This window comes from Mesoplodon mirus (genome assembly GCF_964341445.2).
Source record: "Mesoplodon mirus genome assembly, chromosome: 3".
Taxonomy (NCBI): Eukaryota; Metazoa; Chordata; class Mammalia; order Artiodactyla; family Ziphiidae; genus Mesoplodon; species Mesoplodon mirus.
This window is the reverse complement of record NC_138978.1, coordinates 106,890,501-106,907,315: the sequence shown is the minus strand read 5'-3', so window position 1 is coordinate 106,907,315 and position 16,815 is coordinate 106,890,501. Positions and strand designations below refer to the sequence as shown.

The following is a 16,815-nucleotide window of genomic DNA, read 5'->3' as shown; positions in this document are numbered from 1 at the left end:
GATTCCTAACCACTGTGCCACCAGGGAAGTCCTTCCTGTAGTTTCTGATTGCCTTTTTTTGAGGTGATACCATACACTTCTCTTGACCATATCCCTAATTATCTTCTATTCTGTTTATTGCTTAAGATACATTACTTTTTTCTAGAATCACACTGACCTTCTCCTCTATGACTTCGGCTATTGCTTTTTTTTTTTTTGGCTGTTGCTTTTTTATATAGCCTCTTTTTGGGGAGAATGTTGGTAGTTACATTGCATTCGTTGCTTTTATCATACCCTCAAGAATGCAGAATTTCAATCATACTGTCTGCTCTAACTCATCATTTTTTACCTGGAAATCTTTTGGAGCTTTGTGTTTTCTTACTTCAGTGTAAAAAGCTTATTTCACAGTTATCTACCATTTGATGTTTTTTCTGCCTTGACCTGTGGTTGTGTTCTTTCTGGGTTAATTTCTTTTCCTTGCTTGACCACATACTCAAGTTATATTCTATGAAAAGCAAGGTATTGAGTCATCATATGTCTGAAAATATCTTTTTCTGTCATTAAATATAATTGATAGTTTAGCTGTAGTCCAGAGGATGTATTTTCTCTTAGGATTTTTTTAGCATTGCCCCAGTGTCTTCTGGTATCTAATATTGTTTATGAGAAGTCTTAGTGCCAGTGTAATTATTCTTCTTTTGTAAGTAACCTATTTTCTTTTCCTCTTTGGAAGCTTAATTTCATAATGATATGTCTTTGGGCTTTTAATTCTTATTTTTTAATCCTTTTTGTTGTTTGGTGGGTACCTTAAACTGAAAGATTCATGTCTCCTTTCATTTCTGGGAATTTTTCTTGCTTAGTTGCTTCAGTAATCTCTTCATTTTCACTATTATTTCTTTATGAAACTACTGTTGGCTGAATAATAGATCTGCCAGTTTGATTATCCTCGTATTCCTTATTATCTTTTTGCTTTCAGTTTTGGGACATTTACTTGACTTTTGTCTTCTGACAAAATCCCTACATTTCAGCATTGCATATTTTGGTCTTTGTCAGGCTGCCGTAGGCTGTTTTCACATATCTGGTGATTCTTGGTTGACCCGTTCGAATTTAGGAACACAGCATTGGGCTTACTGGGCATTCTGTTTATATTTCAGTGAGGCTTGTCAATAGATAGGTTTCCCTTCAGAGTTAACAGGCATAGAAGTGGGCATTAAAGGATATGTCCAAATACCAGAGGATTACGTTAGTTCTATTCATATGGTAAGTTCAATGTGTTTAGAGAAGAACATGCAGGATTTTTTTGGCTGAAAGTTTATCAGGATGCTTTTGGTTACAAGCAACAAAATTGATTCAGACTGGTTCATAAAATAAAATGTTATCCTGTATTTCAAGAAGTTCAGAGGGGTTGACTCTAGGCACCATATAGTCAAATGGCTGAGTGCTGTCATCAAGGAAATAGATCTTTTCCTTTTCTCTCCTCTGTCATTCTCTTTCCTAGGCTTTGTATTTACAGTGGCTTCCATTATGGTTGCTGGATGGTTATAGCAGTTCTAGGTATCACATCTGGATCTGGTTATATCTAAAAGAAGAAGAGATTGTCCTTTACTTCTTTTTTAGGAGCCAGGAAGCTTTGCAGAATTCTTAACAGATTTCCTCTCATATTGCTAGCCAGAATCGATCAGTTCATGCTCATTCCTAAATCATTTACTGGCAAGGGGAATGAGCTTAGTGTAGTTTGCCAGAACTCACCAGGATCTACCTCTGGAGCTTGTGAATGAGGTTCCATATAGGGTAGGAGCAGATACCTAATAAAAATCAGAGTTCTTTCAGAGAAATTAAGATGAGAGATGGATGCTGGTGGGTCACCCACAGTCTTCTGCATGAGGGTAAATGCCTCACTCTCCAAATTTCTACCACTAGGGTGGCACGTGACAGGTTTATGTGCAGATTGCACTTTATTTGCTCCCTTCTCAACCTTACTTCCTTTCTGTCCATTATCATCATACTAGCCTGTTTAGCTGCCATTCCCTTCTTGTATAGTCTAGGCCTGTGGCTTTCTCTGCTCAGTTTCATTAGTCCAAGACACTTTCAATCATTTTTCATCTTCCAAAAATGTGTTGCTCTTGTTCATTCACTAATGCATTTCATTTGTTGCTTCATATTCATATTTGAGCACATAAAAAAGCAGAAGATAATATAATATACTCCCATGTATTCAGTATCAACAGTTACCAATTCATAGCCAGTTCTGTTTCACTCCCATCCATTCTCCCACTGTTCTCCCCCACCCCTACCACATTAGTTTGAAGCCTTTTACTTCTCTTTTAACATGGAAGGAGATCATGTAGTTGCTCAGGTTGCCATCTTGAATTAAGTCTAGTAGAATGCTTTGAGACTTAAAAATGACTCAGGGTAAAGAGACATACAGCCTTGAACTCTGAGTTGTATTTTCTGTTGCTAGACAACTAAATTTTATATATTCAAACACTACAATTGTGCCAAATCAAAGATACAGCTTCTATATTATTGTGACATACTGAGAGAAGAAGGTAATCACATTCAGCATTACACTATAGAGTGTTAAATGCTGATGATCGAAATCATTGAACCCTTTTCAGCCCTCATCTTATTTAAAATTTGGTATTTTAGTAGACTTTTTGCCTTACTGCTGTTAATACTTTTTGTCTCCTCTTTGCTTCAAAACCAAATCAACTACAGATCAATGAATGAAATTAAAAATCTCCAGTACCTACCTCGGACCAGTGAACCCCGTGAAGTCCTCTTTGAAGATAGGACAAGAGCTCATGCTGATCATGTAGGTCAGGGGTTTGACTGGCAGAGTACGGCTGCTGTTGGGGTTTTGAAAGCTGTACAGTTTGGTGAATGGTAAGTTAATGGAACTCAACTGCAAGATTGGTTAGTGTTGTCTTAAGAAAATGTGGACTCAATTTGAAAGGTTGGGGACAGTTTTTTAAAAATTACGGTAAAATGCACATAAAATAAAATTAAAATCTTAACCATTTTTAACTGTACAGTTCAGTAATGTTAAGTATATTCATGTTGTTTTGAAACAGATCTCTAGAACTTTCTCATCTTGCAAAACTGTAACTCTGTACCCATTAATCAATAACTCCCTTTTCTCTTCTCCCCCAGTTCCTGGTAAACATTATTCTACTTTCTGTTTCTATGAATTTGACTACTTTAAATACCTCATATAAGTGGAATCAAACAGTTGTTGTCTTTTTGTGATTGACTTATTTCAGTTAGCATGATATCCTCAAGGTTCATCCATATTGTACCATATGTCATAATTTCCTTACTTTTTAAGGCTGAATAGTATTCCATTATATGTATATGCCATATTTTGTTTGTCTGTTTATCTGTCAGTGGACACTTGGGTTGCTTCCACCTTTTGGCTGCTATGAACAAATATCTTTTCATGTCCATGCTTTCATTCTTTTTGGTATATACCCAGAAGTGGAATTGCTGGATCATATGGTAATTTGTTTTTTAATTTTGGGAGGAACTGCTATACTGTTTTTCTTAGAGGTTGTACCCTTTTACACTCAGTTGGGACCCAGTTTAAACAAGGCTCAGAACATATTTAAAAACTGTATTTTACTTTGTTTTTTGTTTTTATGCCTTCAGGGCCTTCCATATTACTGTAGAGTTTGATCTGACCTTAGAGTTTGGTTGAATTATAGTTCAATCGCAGGTTAAGTATTTCAAGTTAAAGATCATTTAGCTTTTTTCCCCTCTCTACTTTGAAAGCTGGAAGGTGTGACAGTTGTGTGGCTGAGATGTATTCTGTCCATTTCTTTCCATCCTGATAATGACATTATAGGGTGGCATGGAGATGGTGGGGCAAAGTGGTTAGAGGATTCAAATGCATCTAGTTTAGAATAAAACTTTTTAGTCATTGATGTTTTAGTTTTACAACAACTAATTTTAATTTTGAAAAAAAATGCTTTATTGGTGTTTTTTTTTTTTTTTTTTAAATTGACTAAAGAAACAAATGTATACTTTGCCCTTAGGAGTTATGCATCTATTTCTTTGCTAGTATAGCAGTTCCAGGAACGGGAAGATTGAAATTTGTCATCATTTTCCATTATGAGATGCTTGTTTCTAAAGCTTAATTTTGTTAATCGTAGGAGTGACCAACCTCGCATAACCAAAGATGTGATTTGTTTTCATGCTGAGGATTTTACTGATGTTGTACAGAGACTTCAGCTGGACCTTCATGAACCTCCAGTTTCCCAGGTAATAACTTTTGCTTTTTTATTACTCTTTGAGTGAGATTTTGGAAATAAGTATCCGTACCTATTTAATTTTGCATTTTATCTTATAGTTGGATACATGGGATAGTGAATTTAATTTTATTACTATTAAAGGCTGTTTGTGGAGGGTGTTGAAAATCATTAAAACGGAGCTTCCCAAGCAGAATGCTTAAGATCCTTCAGTCTTTGGGATGCCAGGTGGGCCTGGGATGGTCAGAGGGCCCAGGATAACTCAGTTCTGGCCATGAGCAGTCTCAGCTGTTAACCCCATTGCCTTGCGTGTCCTCACCTGCAAAAGGTTGAAAGACACTGAAGGAGCAGACAAATGTTGCCCTTATGTGGGTCAAAGAATATTGATATTTAGTTGCATTTTGAAATACTTATTTAAATGATTCCCTAGGCCATCCTAATTTTAACCTGTACTTTGTTACTAGAAATGTAGTAAAATACGAGGAAAAATGTGTCTCAAGAATTGTAGGAAATTTTAGAAAGTTGTATATCATACAGTGTTGTTTAGCTTTAATTTGATCCTACTGTTTTCCTGTGCTAATTATAATATTTTATTTGACTACATCTTTACATATTTTACTTTAAAATCTCATGCAACTTTTTTCCTTTCTTCAGTGTGTGCAGTGGGTGGATGAAGCGAAACTAAACCAAATGAGGCGGGAAGGCATTCGTTATGCTAGAATTCAGCTGTGCGACAATGATATCTACTTCATCCCTAGAAATGTCATTCATCAGTTCAAAACAGTGTCAGCAGTGTGCAGCTTAGCCTGGCATATAAGGCTTAAACAGTACCACCCTGTTGTGGAAGCCTCTCAAAACACAGAAAGCAGTTCTAACGTGGACTGTGATTTAACTGGAAAGAGAGAATTAGAAATTGACTCCCAGTGTGTGAGAATAAAAACTGAATCTGAGGAAACATGCACAGAGATGCAACTTTTGACAACTGCTTCATCGTCCTTCCCACCTTCATCTGAACTTAATGTACAGCAAGATCAGATGACTCAGCCTATTCCAGTTTTAAAGGTGGAAAGTAGACTGGACTCTGACCAGCAACACAATCTACAGGAACATTCAAGCACTCCTGTGTGATATGTACATATTCAAACACATTTTTTAACTTTTTTAAATTTTGATGTGAAGTTATAGTTTTATAACTGGCTTAAGTTAAGTTTTATTGGAGAAATCTTGCCTATAATTCTATAAAGAGAAATGACATTCCACAAATGTCAAGCATATCTTTTTTACACAGATTATGCAAAGTTAAGAGTTGTATCTTATCCCGTTAGTACAGTATGTAATAGTGGGTCTGCTGCTACTTTCTGTTTTAAGGTGTGAGGTAACAATTCAATCTCTTCTTCAAATCAAAATGAGAATTCTCTGGAATAACAGATTCTTATTTGGTAAATAATTCACTTCCTTTAATTTTATCTTGCCTTGTCTCTTGCCATATTTGCTGTTTTTATGATAGAAGATCAGATTTATGGTTTAGTACTTGTGCTTTTATGGCACAGATTCAATTTCTACAGTAAAAATGGCATAGGTCGCAGGAAAGAATTCCTGCATCTTGTACATGGGCAAGTCAGTTAATTTAGTTCCAACCATAAAGAACAGATAGTTTCTAAGGAATTCAGTGGCTCTCTGATTTCTTAACAAAAGAGAAAGCACAGCACTTTCTGATCCAAACTGTCTTTTTTTGTATCTGTTATTTAAAGCCCAGTGGATATTTCAATTAAAAATATCTAAAGATGAATAGTCCTTGGTCATTCATTCTCCATGGTTCATTAATCTCTTCTAGAATACATGGTAACTGTGGAAGATATTTTGGGTAAAATAGATAATGTTGACATGATACTCTTGTTCTGCTTCCTAGCATCCTCACATTCTGTGTGGATACTTTTGCTTCCTAAACTGATCACGAGTATCAAACTTAGAAAATGATACCTATCTTTCAGATGAGGCTGCCATATTTTGTGCATGAAACTTAGGAAAAACTATTTTTGTCACTTGGCATCAACCTCTTCATCATAAAGATCTGTTGAGATACTTCAGTTCACAGTTTCAACTGGTGAATACCTGGGTTTATTTATTATTACTCTGTGTTGCTACTGTCTAATAAAGAATATGGCACTAGACTTCATCCTAGAGTTTCACGTAGCCTAATCCTTATTAGTGCCTGAGTATTTAACCATTTTTTTTCAAACAGGCACAGTTCATATAGCTAGTGTAGTCTTAACTTTCTATTATTTTAGAATGTTAATGGGATACACATTTCACTTTCTCTTAGTTAATAATACAATAGGCCTTTTGTTTATTAAAGGAAGAGTACTCCCCACACCTAAGACCAGATTCTTGTATCTACCTGGTTATAGTGCAATTTGGAGATTTTTTTTTTCCTGGAGGTTGAGATTTGGAATATTTACATTAACATAGGCAAAAAAAGATGCTGCTTTATTATGTCTGTCACCATGAAAACTTAGCTGCATCTTTTGAAATATCAAATATGAATTTTCTCTAAAATATTCTGAAATAGGTTAAATCTTATATAAATATTACTTTGTGCAATATTGTTGTGTAGTTAAATGCATATTAGCAAAGTATAGAGGTCACTGTGTAAACCGATAGAAAAGTAACCATCAGCAAATACTGCAGTGATTAGTTAGAATCTGTATTATTCCTTATATATATGTATATGTATGTATTCTCTGTTAAAAAGGATGAAGACAAATAGAGAAACATTTCAATGTAAACCATTTATGAATTGGAAGTGATGTTGGTTTTAGTTATCTTTGTAAATAAGGTAATTAGAATGGTATGAACAGTAATGTGATTATTGCAGGGGTGTTTTAAAATCTTGGGTATAAATTTTAGGGCAAATTCTGGTTTATCAAGGCTAGTTTTTAAGGGACCTGCCTTTGAGGGTGTTTTTTTGTTATTTTGTTATTTTAGGGGGAAGGGGTTAATCACAAAGTATGTGGGTTTGGGTTATTTCTTATTTTTGTTTTTCTGTCCAGAAGAATTTCATAGAGCTTTACCAGGCTGTGCAAAGTAAAATTCTTCTCAGGCAACATTTGCTTTTTAAAATAATCATGAAGAACAAGGTTGTTAAAGCAAAAACTTTTAATTTTTTTTCTTGTCTTCCAAGATCCGATTTCCCCATCTCCCACTTGCCATCCAGCAGATGCCATCTGTCATCTAAGCTGGTCATTGCTAATAAACAAGGAGACTGTCCCCTCTGACAGCCATCACTGTGTATAATCACTCAGGAACCAGCGGATCTGCAAAGACCTACAATCAAAAGCAAATCCCCATTTTCTTTTTATAAAACATTCTACCCTCAACTCCAATATAACATATTAAAAGAGTATAAAAATGTTTAAAATCATGTACTAATAAATTAATTGTATGTTAGAATTGCAATAGAACTGAGAGAGAAACATTTAGCTAGTAATGTATCTGGAAACTGAATGTCTTACGTGAGTATTAGATTTTAATAGCATGCTTTAAAGACTGATGAATATAAAAGCGCAAGTTTTGAGTTTCTTCTTTAAAGCTGTATCCTAGTTTAGTGATACAAATGATAGCAACTTTTCTAAAATCATTAAGTTATTTGGTTTGGTGGAGTGAGGCATGGAACAATCTGGCGTCTTCTGACTTGTAATGTAGCGATGGCAGTGAAGTTGTAACTGAAATGTAAGCTGATCTTCCTTTTTTGGTATGTTACCTGTTGTGCCAGCTCTTTGAGAGTACTTGCAGAATGTGGCTATAAGTTTTAGTGTTTTGTGGAGCAGAGGGATATTCTTTAAATGTACTTATGGAAAGGACCCAGTAAATGAGTAAACATAGTAACTAGAACGATTTTATGGTATTCACTAATCAGGAGAAAAGTCTTCCCCCTGCCCCAGAAGTCATTCTATAATTACCAAGATACACTAGGAGTAGGATTATGATTCAAAGAAGTATCCCAAATTCATAAAGCAATAATAATAAAAACTACATATTTCTTTCCCTTCCAAAGTTTTTAACTCTTTAAAAATGAATTCCTAGGCTTAATTGTACTTTTAATTTGCTAATTTAGTACTTAGAATTTGTTTCACTGGTACTTTATTATTTTGAATTTAAAGACTTTTGAAAGGTGCCCTTTCCCCTTAGAGATAGTTGGAATAACAGTAGACTAATATTAAAAGCTCTTGTAGGGGGAAAAAGGGGCTTATCATATAAAATTATTTACTAAACCTTAGGAAAAGTTGTCTTGCATCAGTCTTAATAGGCATAAAGTTCATGCTTAATGACTGGAGAAACTTTTGCTTATTGCCTTTCCCTCTATAAATATTGTCTAGAATGAAAGCTAATTTAGGAACGAGATACCAAAATTCAAAAAACCCCTTAGTGCATGTATTCTTTATTATTATTAGTTCATTATTAGATCATTTATTTTCATCTATATTTGCCATTAAAAATTTATTTGCATTTATATCTTTAGAATAATTGAGTTTGTCTTTCTGATAAATCTGTTTTATCATTGCTACAAGTTTTAAAAGAAAACCTTTCACTAGTACATGCCAGAGGTTCATATTTCTGCTAAGTATTATTTTTTAAAAAACAGGTTGTAGCTGTATTTATTGGTTATGCAGTAAGTAGAGGAAATGTACAAGACAGATGTTTTTCTTTAGCACATAAGGGACCTATCCTCATCCTGAAAATTTGTTGCTTTAAAAGCAAGTATCTCTCCATAAATATTATGGCCTTCCATTTTCTTCATACATCTTTTAGGATTCACTTGTGCATGTAGTTGAGACCACTGTCTCTTAATATAGCACTTTTCAATTCTCTCTAAAGAAATACTTAATGTACTACTTCTATCACATGTTGTAAATTTTCATGTAATAGTGTTTTCTGTGACTAAACTCCATTTTGATTGGCAGCTAAGACTTTTTTTCCTGTGGCTTTAATTTATCTAAGAGGTCTTTGCATATAGATGAAATGTATAATTTGCCTGGCGGACTATTTGCGTTTTGTGGCCTTAGTTTGTTTATTGACATTAATGAGTGTTTTAAAAAGGTTTTTAATGAATAGTCTTAAATCTAAATTTGTGTGAATAATAATCCTTTTAACACAGTGCTTTTTTGTAGCTGTCTAAGTGTGTTAAATTGTTAAGCTATTTCTTTGTAAAATAGGACAATGGAATGCATAGAGTTTTTTTTTTCCTGTAAAGTATTTTTTTAATAAACAAAGTCTGATTTGTCCTTTACTGATGTTTCATGACAAAATGAATAGCACATGTGAATTCTAGCTACCTGGAACCTGTTTTTAAAGTATTTGTCCCTCCCTTCTCTGTCCCCTATTATTTTTTACTATTAGAGATTACAAAATTAGAAAATCTTGACTTTCCTAAAGAAAGTTCATAGGTACTGGGGGAAAATTTCATCCATATTGAGAGGCAGTTAGTTTGGGGGAAAAAGAAAAACTATGCTTGGCATTTGTGGCAGTTAATTCCTCTTGCTGCATGAGTTGATTTATCCCTATGAGAATAATCTTAAATTTTTGTTTTGGGGATGTCGATATTTTTGAAAGTACATGCATACAGTGTTAGTTAATGAAGGTGGTTTATAGACATTTAAGATACCATTGATGTATTAAGTGACATAACTCACTGGATTTTTTCCTCATCAGTTTTTATTTGTGTGAACTTCTCTTTAATTGAGGTACCTGTCCTAAGCACTGATAGCTCTTGTTTATGATTAGGAAAGGAAGAGGGAGGGAACGAATGTTTTTTGAGTAACCGTTGACGGCTGGGCACTTTTTATGAGGGTAGTAGCTCATTTAATCCTCACAGCCTTGAGTAGGAAGGTAACAATACAATCTCCACAATACAGGTGAGAAAACAGGCTTGTTAGGTTGAATAAATTACCCGAAATCACATAGTTTTTTAGTGGGAGCAGGGATTTGAAAGCAGTTCTGGGTTCAAAGCCCACACTTTGCTCAGTGAGAGCCTTACCTGATTTCAGTTCTTCCAGGAACTCCCCCCAAAGCCTCTTTGTGTGCTAAGCAATGAAGTAAAATGTTTAATTAGTGTTATTTACGTCTTAAAGCAAATACTTAGATATACAGAAAATGACTTTTTCATTTTTCCAGTGTTGTTTTTGTTTTTGTGTGTGTGTGTTTTAAAGTCAGCCATTTGTGTTGAAACCAAACAGAATTGTCATGTTCAGCTCTAAGGATGGGAAAAGCTGTCAAGAAGCAAAAGCAGAAAGGAAACCACTGCCAATGTGTGGGATATAAAAATCAAGCCTGGGTGAAATAATTTTAAATTCGTTCTATGGGAGTTATTTTTATCTTAGTCGATTTTCCTCATCGGTAAAACGGGGATAATAACTTCCACCTTATGTCGATTTGACAGATAATCAAAAATAATGATGTAAAACATTTAGAACTGCACTTAGGCTTTCTGCAGTGGTCTAATCGTTATCTCATTAGCTTTAACCCAAATGCTACAATGTTGGGCAAGCAAGGTCAATGCTTCAAGTGAGGTGAGAATGGCCGTTAGGGGTCAGTGTTCCATTAATGGCCAAAAAAGTAGAGGAGGAAAGAGGCTTAAAACCTTAATGTATCTTTAAATATTCATTTGAGGTCGCAAGCGTTCCTTTCTCCTGACCTCTGTCAGCCTGCTTGAATTTTTAACCTAGAAACAGTTCTTCCCGCCGCTACCTTCCCCTACCCTAATTTGGGAAAGTGTCCTGGAACTGCCCCCCAAGCCTTGGCCCTCTCCTTCCTTTACCCTTGAGTACTCAGAAGGCTTAAGTCCCAGAGCTGCTGAGGGACAGGAGAGGAAAGGAATTAATAAGCCGCAGCCTGCCAGGACTTTGATCCCAGGACAGCATAAATTCATGAAAACATTCGTTCATTCAGCAAAGGTTGAGAACCTGTGTGCCAGGCTCCTGCCAGGCCCTAGTCTCTGACGTCATGGAGCCCCCAGCCCATTGAGGAAGACCGATAGGATATAATGGAGCACAAAGAAACAGAAAACACAAGGAAAGATAAGCGTTGCAAAGAAATGAACGGGTAACTATTGGAATATCTGGACCGACCTCCTTTAAATGAAGGGCTGGGAAAGTCATTTGTGAAAAAGTGACCTGAAAGGTGATCTGGGGGAGCTGCTCTTGGCCTTGATCTCCGTGTAGCTCCCCAGCCCCTCGGTCCCGAAGCCTGGCGGAGGCTCGGCGGGAAGGCCCCGGGCCGGGGGCGGAGCCAACTTCACAGCGAAACACGGAAAGCGGAAGCCGCGGCCCCGCTGCACCGTGGTCTGCGGAGCTGCTGTTGCCTATCTCTCGGCCGGCTGAGTCACGGCCCTTCCAGGCCCGGCCTAGCGAGGACGCGCGCCCGCCGCCCCGAAGCAGCTGCCACCCGGGCCTTGGGACCTCTGCACTTGACTTTTTCCAGAGGCACAAAGCCTTTTGCCGTTGCCGTAGCGACTGGCAGCCTAGCTAAGACCGCCTTCACTTTCTATCCCCCTCCTTTTCTAGCTCATTCTTTGCTTATCTTAGGGTCTGTCCGATGACCCTATAGGTTGGGCTTGGAGGGCGCCGGCTCTTTGGCAACAGATTGCCCTCCTCTGGGCGCTGGGCGGCCGGCTGCCTCCGAGGCTGGGGCGGCCTCCGTAGTCTCCATGGTAACGGCCCAGACGGCGTCTCCGCCTCGGGGGGAAGATGAGGCCTGCCTGGCCCGCCGCCTCACCCCCGGCCTCATGGCCGGGCCGGGGCCACTGAGGAGGAAGGTCCCAGCCGCCGGACTGCGGGGCAGCGGGCACCAGGTGAGAGCAGGACTCTGGGGAGCGGAGGAGGTGGGGTGCAGGTCAACTCCAGCGACCTCCCCTCCTCTCCCTCTTCCCTGCATCCCTGAACACACTCGCACAAAATATCGCAGAGAGGCTTCTCCGGTCGCCACTGCGCCAGAGGTTTTTTTGCTATGCTTTTGTTTTTTTCCTGGCAAACAGCAGGGGAACGAGACGGTCAGCAGCGCATGGAGAGGCTGAGATAAGCGTTTTTTGAGTTCTACCCAAATTGGGAGAGTACCTTTCAGCAACTGGACTAACCGACTGGTTTTCCTTCATTTTCAGTGAAATCCCATTCTCTGGCTGGAGACACAGATGGCCTCAAATGAGAGAGATGCTATATCGTGGTACCAAAAGAAGGTAATATCAATGTATTTTTATTTGTAAAGCATGCTTCCTGCAAAAAGGTCCCACAAAGAATACCTATCATGTTAGTTTTCCCTGAGCTTGGTAGTACAGGTATTCTTACATGATATCTCTCAATATAAATGGAAAAACTGATGGACAAGGTCATTAGGTCTTTTGAACTCAGTTCCAGGTCCCCGAATAAGATTTTCAACCTCCCATCTCCAGGCTGCATTCACAGTGTCACAGCAATGCTTTGAGAGTTTGCTTCTGATCAAACTGCTGTTTTTTCAGGCATAAAACTTTTTATCTGCACAGCTCAGATGGGTACTGTCAACAATCTTAATGAGCTGTCCATTACCTTTTATTTCTCTCTAGTTTCCTGCTGATGTTTTTCTTAAGTGGAAGTACCTTTTAAGGTGATATTTAATTTGAAATATTTTGGACATTGCTTTTCAACTTACTTTTAGATCCAGCTAACTTGAATTTTGAAGGAAATAGTCCTAGGAAATAATAATTTATTCTAGCCTCAGAGAAGTACAGACATTTCCCAGGTATCATATGGATACTTAATAGTTTCATGACTTTTGTGAAACTTGACCCAAATAAAAGGATTTCCTTTGCATCACTTAAATAGCCTGCTTCCTATTTCAGATTGGAGCATATGATCAGCAGATATGGGAAAAGTCAATCGAACAGACTCAGATTAAGGTAAATTGATTTCTTTGATTTTTTTTGCTTTGTTTTACTGCTTTAATATGAAGAGTGGATTGTATTTACTTTTTTAAAATTCTGCACTTATCCACCAAATATGGTGTTCTTTGTTCTTTGAAGTTTATAAGGAAAACAACACTGCAAATGGGATGATAAATGGCAATTGACATTTGGCCGCCTTATCAGGGAAATAGAAAGGGGTGGTTGGTCTATGATGAATTTGAAAGCAAATGTCCCATATAAATGGGGCTATGGCTTTTTAACTCTGGCGGTAGTTAGAGTTAGTTAGTTAGTGGTAATGCAGGCCCAGTATTGCCACAGCTTCAGGGTTCTCAAGAGAACCTGTGAATATGCATTTTTATGTGAAATATCCAGGTTTTTTAGAGCATCTCCTCCTCCTCCTTCCCCCCTCTACTTCCTATTCTCCCCCTCCCTCTCCTCCCCCCTCCTCCCCTACCTCCTCTTCCTCTTTTTCTTCCCTGCAAGTCAAATAAAATCCATTTGTTGCCTGAATCTCTTTTTCAATTATTGGTTTAGAGTATGGGCCTAAGTATTTCAGGTTCTTAAACTTTTTTCTACACTGCTTTTGGAACTGAGCAGATTCTTGGAGTTATTTCATGCTAGCCAAGCAACCAAAAATTGATGTGTAATTCAGAATGCCAGTTTATTAATTTATAATAGGGGAGGGGAGGGTTAAATAATCTAATGTTCCAAAATCAGGGTTGTGGGATCAACATGTTTGGCGGGGGGAAGCAAATTCGTCATGGAAAGGTTGCTTGGTAGCCAAATGTAAGTGCCTAGTCTTGAGAGATGGGGAAAAGCCTAAAGACCATCCTGCCCTTACAGAATGTCTTTCTATTGACATTAATACTTAGATCTACAGATTCCAGGGTCTTACCTCCTTGGAAAGTACTGAATAATGGCTGGCAGACTTTTGTTTTTGGACCTTTCTTTTTTAAAGATTTTTCCATAGACCCTCTATTAACATTAAAAAAATGTATATATGGGTGTAATACAACTTAATAGTTTTATTTATCTCCAAGTCAGATTGATTGGACTGGGATCTTTAAATCTCGGGTGAAATACTTTTAGGGCAAATTCTTTTTGTAAGCCACTCAATTAGAAGGTTGTTTGAACTGCATGGTACTTGGATAACTTTTCATAATTTTGTACAGTCCTTGATGTTTTATATTAAGAGGAGATGGGATTAGGATGAATAAATCCCCCAGTTTTATTTTGTAACTCTCTAAATCCTGTCCTGTTATTCTTTTGTGAGCTCTGAAAAGTATGGATAGTAAGTCTGGTATAATGGAAAGAGCACAGAACTGGGAGTTGGATCTCTTTTTGTGACCTCTGTCTAGCCTTGTGATCTTGAACAAGCACTGTAGTTTGCCTGGGTTTTGGTTTATTCTTAAAAGGATTTTACTTCCTGCTATAGAATTTCATTACCTACCTCCTTCCCCTACCCAATTTAAATATTTCCTCAACTCTTATTTCCATGCCATTTTATACATACCTTCCTTTTGGTACACCATCTCCTGTGTTATTTGTTAACCTGGATGTTTTCATGGACCTCAAGGGCAGGCATTGCATTTGTATCCCACTCTTAGAACATTCTGAGTCATACTAGGAACTCAGTGTTTCTGTATTTGATTAAACTCCAACTATTATGTATATTTTTATTCATTGTTTTCTCAAAAGGTAATCTATCTAATACCTCCTTAATGTATACTTTTTAATTTAGCAGTGGAAAGAATAAAATTAAAGAGAACTCTAAAAATTTACTGCGTTAATGTACCAAGGCCTCCCAGGTGCGAAGCATACAGTCAACAAGACACACATGGTTCTTGCCTTCATGAATTTTACAGTCTAATGGTAGTGGGAGAAAAGCCAAGTTATCTTTTTAAGTATGTTTAAGTCTTAGATGGAAGCTGACCAAAGTATAGGACACAAAGAAGTATTTAATGCAATTTAAAACAGATTACACAAATATAAATTTTTTTGAAAACAAATTTAAAAAGAAAAGGAAAGAAAACTAAAAAAACAAAAAAGAATAACAATATTAACATCAGATCACAATATAATAAAATTAGAAATTACATAATAAAAATAAAATTCAAAATTATAAAAAATACAAATTTAAAAAATCTTAACTTGGATCATGAAAAGTGGTAGGAACTGTTCTACAAACATTTACTGAGCTACTACGTTTAAGACATTTTGCTTGGTGCTGAGCACAGAAGTACAATGCTTGTATAAGGGAAGATAAGTAGCCCAATCCGGTTGGGGTATAAGGTAAGCAGATGAGATGATAGGTCATAAATCAGTTTAGAGCTGAGCTGACTGCTTTACTAAGAACTTTAGATACTGTACTATATAAAATGAAAAAATTTGTATGGTTTTTAAGTAGAGGGGACACATCATATCTGTATTTTTGAAGGATAGAAATAAAAACGTAGATATAACAAAATTTGTAGAATGCTTCCAAAATAATACTTGATGAAATTATATCACTCTAAATGTCTATATTAACAAAAAATGTCTAGATTGACTAGGAAGTAAGAGTTACAATGATTCAAGTTAACATACAAAGAATCTGAGAAATAAAACAATAATAAGTCAAGGTAAAGAAAACAATAATAAGTCAAAGTAAAGAAGGGGAAGAAATATCAAAAATAAAACTAAAACAGAGACTTCCCTGGTGGCGCAGTGGTTAATAATCCACCTGCCCATGCGGGGGACATGGGTTTGATCCCTGGTCGGGGAAGATCCCACATGCCGCGGAAGAGTGAAGCCCGTGCACCACAACTACTGAGCCTGCACTCTAGAGCCCGTGCGCCACAACTACTGAGCCCACGCACCGCAACTACTGAAGACTGTGTGCTCTAGGGCCTGTGCTCCACAACAAGAGAAGCCACTGCAATGAGAAACCTGCACACTGCAAGGAAGAGTAGCCCCTGCTCGCTGCGACTAGAGAAAGCTCGCGCACAGCAACGAAGACCCAGCACAGCAAAAAAAAAACCCCCAAAACAAAAAAACCTAAAACAGTGTTCATGTATTCTTCATTTAACAAATATTTGTTGAGCACTTACCTACCATGTGTCAGGCAGTAGGATGGGCACTATATCTATATAATGATGAGCAGAAACACTCAACATTTTTTGGAGCTTATGGTAAAGTGGGAGACAAACAATAATAAAATTAATCCTGCTAATGAATAAAAATTACTTTGTGATAAATGCAAAGAAGGAGGGCTACTATTTGCAAGCTATTATAACAGAGAAATGGACCTAGTCAAGGAGGTCAGAGAAGCCCTCCCTGAAGAATTGATGCTTCAAATGAGATCTGGATGATGAATAGCAGTTAATTAGGTCAAGAACAAATATACTAATCCGACACAAACTCTTTCAGAAAGCAGAGGAGGAAGTATGCTTCCCAGCTCATTTTTTGAGACCAGTATTACCCTGATTCCAAAGCCAGACAAAGACAGCACAAGAAAATTTGTCATAACTGTACTACAAAGCTACAGTAATCCAAACAGTATGGTATTCGCACAAAAACAGACACATAGATCAGTGGAACAGGATAGACCATCCAGAAATGGGCAGTGTATTATATGGGCAATTAATCTACAACAAAGGAGGCGAGAATATACAGTGGGGAAAG

The 16,815-nt window shown here is 37.2% G+C and overlaps 2 protein-coding genes across 7 annotated transcripts in view; both read left to right on the top strand.

Moving 5' to 3' along the window:
* RSBN1 (round spermatid basic protein 1) overlaps positions 1-9,504 on the top strand; it is a gene marked incomplete at its 5' end in the record, with an annotated part of 43,128 nt that extends 33,624 nt beyond the window's left edge. Inside the window, 3 exon segments of the mRNA XM_082613422.1 lie at positions 2,695-2,862; positions 4,128-4,236; positions 4,878-9,504. Coding sequence (XP_082469548.1) covers positions 2,695-2,862; positions 4,128-4,236; positions 4,878-5,351 — 751 coding nt within the window. The 3' untranslated portion in view covers positions 5,352-9,504.
* A 1,853-nt stretch (positions 9,505-11,357) lies between these two features.
* The window catches only part of PHTF1 (putative homeodomain transcription factor 1), a gene marked incomplete at its 3' end in the record, with an annotated part of 77,681 nt that continues 72,223 nt past the window's right edge, over positions 11,358-16,815 (top strand). For 5 of the 6 annotated variants that reach the window (XR_014293349.1, XR_014293350.1, XM_082613420.1 and 2 more), the window contains exons 1-3: positions 11,358-12,069; positions 12,376-12,450; positions 13,090-13,146. Coding sequence is in view for 3 of the 6 variants with exons in the window: in XM_082613420.1 (XP_082469546.1) it covers positions 12,406-12,450; positions 13,090-13,146 (102 nt within the window). Of the gene's footprint in view, positions 12,070-12,375; positions 12,451-13,089; positions 13,147-16,815 lie in introns of those variants that run through there. The other variant, XM_082613419.1, reaches the window with a different exon arrangement.